The sequence below is a fragment of the Orycteropus afer genome, unplaced genomic scaffold (genome assembly GCF_000298275.1).
Source record: "Orycteropus afer afer isolate SDZICR_OR568_19922 unplaced genomic scaffold, OryAfe1.0 scaffold00647, whole genome shotgun sequence".
Taxonomy (NCBI): Eukaryota; Metazoa; Chordata; class Mammalia; order Tubulidentata; family Orycteropodidae; genus Orycteropus; species Orycteropus afer.
Genome location: NW_006922234.1, coordinates 699,880 through 703,616, shown reverse-complemented (window position 1 = coordinate 703,616; position 3,737 = coordinate 699,880). Strand labels below are relative to the sequence as shown.

At 36.7% G+C, this 3,737-nt stretch overlaps 1 protein-coding gene across 1 annotated transcript in view; it reads right to left on the bottom strand.

Moving 5' to 3' along the window:
* Positions 1-623: 623 nt before the first annotated feature.
* The window catches only part of CLIC2 (chloride intracellular channel 2), a 30,184-nt gene continuing 27,070 nt past the window's right edge, over positions 624-3,737 (bottom strand). The window contains exons 4-6 of the mRNA XM_042783083.1: positions 2,578-2,684; positions 1,567-1,748; positions 624-785 (exon numbers count right to left, since the gene is read on the bottom strand). Coding sequence (XP_042639017.1) covers positions 624-785; positions 1,567-1,748; positions 2,578-2,684 — 451 coding nt within the window. The remainder of the gene's footprint in view (positions 786-1,566; positions 1,749-2,577; positions 2,685-3,737) is intronic.

Below are 3,737 nucleotides of genomic sequence, written 5' to 3'. Positions count from 1 at the left end.
TGAAACCAAAGAGTATGAACACATGAAGAACAGCATTTTGGACTATTTTTATATGCAAAAACAAGAAATTAAAGAAAATGAACAGAACAAAAGAAAATGAACAGAACAATAAGATTTACCTGTAATATAGGGAGATGGGTGAAGCTAAAATTCACTTCAGGAAATGTCATGAGACGTGCGTGGTACATGCATGAGCATGCTATGACAGAACTGTTTTACTTAATTTAATCATTTCTGTGTGTTATATGTATGAGTACATTATTTGTAAAAAGAAAAAAAGTATATAATTTGTAACTGCAGACATCTATTTGTCTTACATACAATGCATTCTAAGAATTCAAGCAAAGAGCAAAATATCTTGGTGTTTTCGATGCCATTCAAGATTATAGTTAGTGGTTATGCCCTGGGCATAAAGAAAATAGAATGATAAAATAACTGTAAAATACACAGTGGGTAGATTGTTTGTGGCTAACTAGATACAGAAAATACGGAGTTCTTTTCCACAAGATTTGGATAGAGGAAACAGTATTTCCCATATTCTTGTTTCCAAAAGCCTTTCCAATATGACAACAATGGAATCTGATAACAAAGGTTTTGTCACGTTTCCTACTGGAAGAGCTGGCCTAACTCTTCTGCTTGGCCACACTTGCATAGCTATATTCAATTTCTTTGGCTTCAGGACACGTGTGGGTAAATTCTTCACGGGCATAGGCATTGTGGAGATAGCGCCAGACTCCGGAGAATTCTGCTGGAATGGCAAAGTCACGATATTTTTTGCCAGCAACCTTGAGTTTTGGAAAAAGAAGAAAATTCAATTGTAGTAAAAGGAACCAGTAATATGCCTAATATGTAGAAACACATCTCCAAAGTCGAGATCCTTGAGGACATCTTACCTACTGAAAAAGGACAATAAAATAAACTACATTTCCCTAACGAATCTTGGATTTACTACTTTAATGTTTTGTCTACCAATGTAGACAAAGCTATATGCTTGCCACTTTATGTTTATATTGATACTTTATTTACTTATGAACATACTTAGAGGAAGGGAGCATAGAAAAGGAGCACGTGTCTTCTCCAGTCGACTAAGTGCTTCTTTAAGCTCCTGATAATGTCTAACTTCTTTAGGTATTCTTAGCGTCTGGCATAGGACCTGGGATAAAGTACTATTCACTACATATTTGTTAAACTAATGATCGAATCACCATCATAATATTAACAGTCGACATTGTTATCACTTGTGATCTAGGTATAGTTCTAAGCATTTTGCATACTTTATTTAATTTTCTCAACACTTCTGTGAAATAAATAGTATTATTATCCTTGTTTTATAGCTGAGGCAGTGGAGAACATCTTCAGATTTTGGGAGAAAGAAACAAGAAGTTTTTATGCTTCCCAGAGGAGGCCATCGTGGATCTTCCCTCTGAGGAGCAAAATATTTTTACTCCTGATGATGCTGATGACAAAGCTACCACAAAGCAACCTCACACTGGAATGTCACTGTGCTTTGTGCTGGCGACTCACAAACCCCTCGCAAACCATTCAGCCTGCCTTCTCCAAACTTACTTTAATGATGTTCAGTTTGGGTAACAAGTTGCAGTCCGCTAGTGTCAGCTGATCTCCATCCAAGAACAATCTTCTGGAAACCGTGAGTTCCTCGGCACTGTCTGCATCGATTTCCTCCAGGAGTGGGGTGTTTAAGTAGTCATCCAGACGCTTAAATTCTCGGAGCAGAGATTTTTCAAAATCTGAGATAATGAAGTCATGGGTCATGTATAAATCTTTTGTTTTCATGAGTAAATACATTCTCACTATGCTTTTTACACTTGTACACGTCTCTAGCTCTGCATGTTGCCGTCACTGGCTTTTCAACATCTAAAGAGCTAATGGTGTAGATGCTCAACTGCCCGCTGATGAGACAGCATCAGCTGTTTAATCAGCTTGAGAAGGAAAACATTTTTGAACTTTTCTTGGAGGTGTGTGTACTGGGAGGAGAGAGTCAAAGAAAGGCTGAAAAGTGATATATGTTAGTACGTAACACAAAAGGCAGCAAGTGGGAGACTGATAACTTGCATGACTCACTTTGTTGTTGTTGTTGTTATGTGCCATCGAGTCAGACCTGACTCATAGCGACCCCTCCTTGGGTTTCCGAGGCAGTATCACTACGGAAGTAGATTGCCCAACCTTCCTTCCGAGGAGTGGCTGGTGGGTTTGAACCGCCAGCCTTCTGGCCAGCAGTCAAATGCCTTAGGCACTATGCTACCAGAGCTCCTATGACTCACTTTAGAGGATAGTATTTAAGGATGTTGCTGGGAGATGGCAGATGCTAGAGTTAAGGAACCTTAAAGGTAACATGCCAATACACGAATTGAACCGAGTTGGTAATTTCCGTATTGAATCTTGGGTTCTAAATATAATAAAACTTCATGCAGGGAAATTTCACAGGAGAGAACTGAGAAGAAGAGAGTAGGCTGTTCCCCAACATATGCTATATCTTCAGGAAAGCCTATTTTAACTGAGTGAGAATGTGAGAATGAACACATGAGAAAAATAGAGACTTAAAGGAAGATGTCTTACTCTTATTTGCTTCTTTTTGTGTGTTCTTAATGTATGCAGAAAACTTGGCAAAGAGGTTACAGCCCACATCAAACGACTCCTTGTACTTGGGGCTCAGATGAGGATACCTTAAAAAGAAACGCCAATGAACCATCATTCCCACATATGTAACAAAGCAGAGATGAGGTGTCTGTGGAGACAAGATTGGGAAATACAGCTTGCACTATACTGAGAATAGAAACTTTGGAAAAGTTTACTGGAAACTGAAGGTTCCAAGAAATACATTAGAAATACAGTTTTCCCAATCTCAGAATACTTTCTAAAGTTCATTAACAAATCACTTGTCTAAAATTCAAAGCTAATTTACCTGAAGAAACAATGCTTCAAATGGTAGTTAGGTTTTCACGCTTGCTCCTAAAAACCTGTTTGGTAGAAGATATGATGGTAATGCATTTTCAAAGACAAATAAGAGCAGGGGGAAAAAAAAAACATTTTCAAATATTTTAACTTGCAGAATAAATGAAAGGATAAAGAGGACGGAAAGTCTGGAAGAAATCAAGAAAGTAAAGTTTCATAATATTGAAGTGAGGCGGGAACTAACAACCTTGAAGATCATAATGGAATTCTATCACCAATTGCCTGCCAATAAATTTGAAACTTAGAAGAAAATAGTTGATTACCCTAAAGTATATGTTGCTAAAAAAAAACTGACTCAAGAATAATATATCTCAATAGACATATAACAATTAAAGAAATAGAATCTGTAGTTTAAAGTACATTCACTAAGACGAAAATGAAAAGCATCATGACCACGAATGTTTTGGCAAGTTTCCCAAACCATTAAGGAAAAGATAATCCCCATCTCATATAATTTATTCCACAGAGATAAGAATGGAGAATATTCTCCAATTCACTTTAAGAAGCTTTTATTAACTTGATGCCAAAACTAGATAAAAGCAACATTAGAAAGAAAACTCGTAAGCCAATATTACTTATAATCATAGAGGCAAAACCCCTAAATAAATATCAACAACCAAATCAGCAATGTATAAAAATTTAACTTCAAATGACCAAGATGTCCCCCCTTAGAAATACATTTTATTGAAACATAATCTATGTTACAGTGAAATACACAAAACTAAAGTGACATGGGTCAATGCATTTCTTCTTCTTCTTCTTTT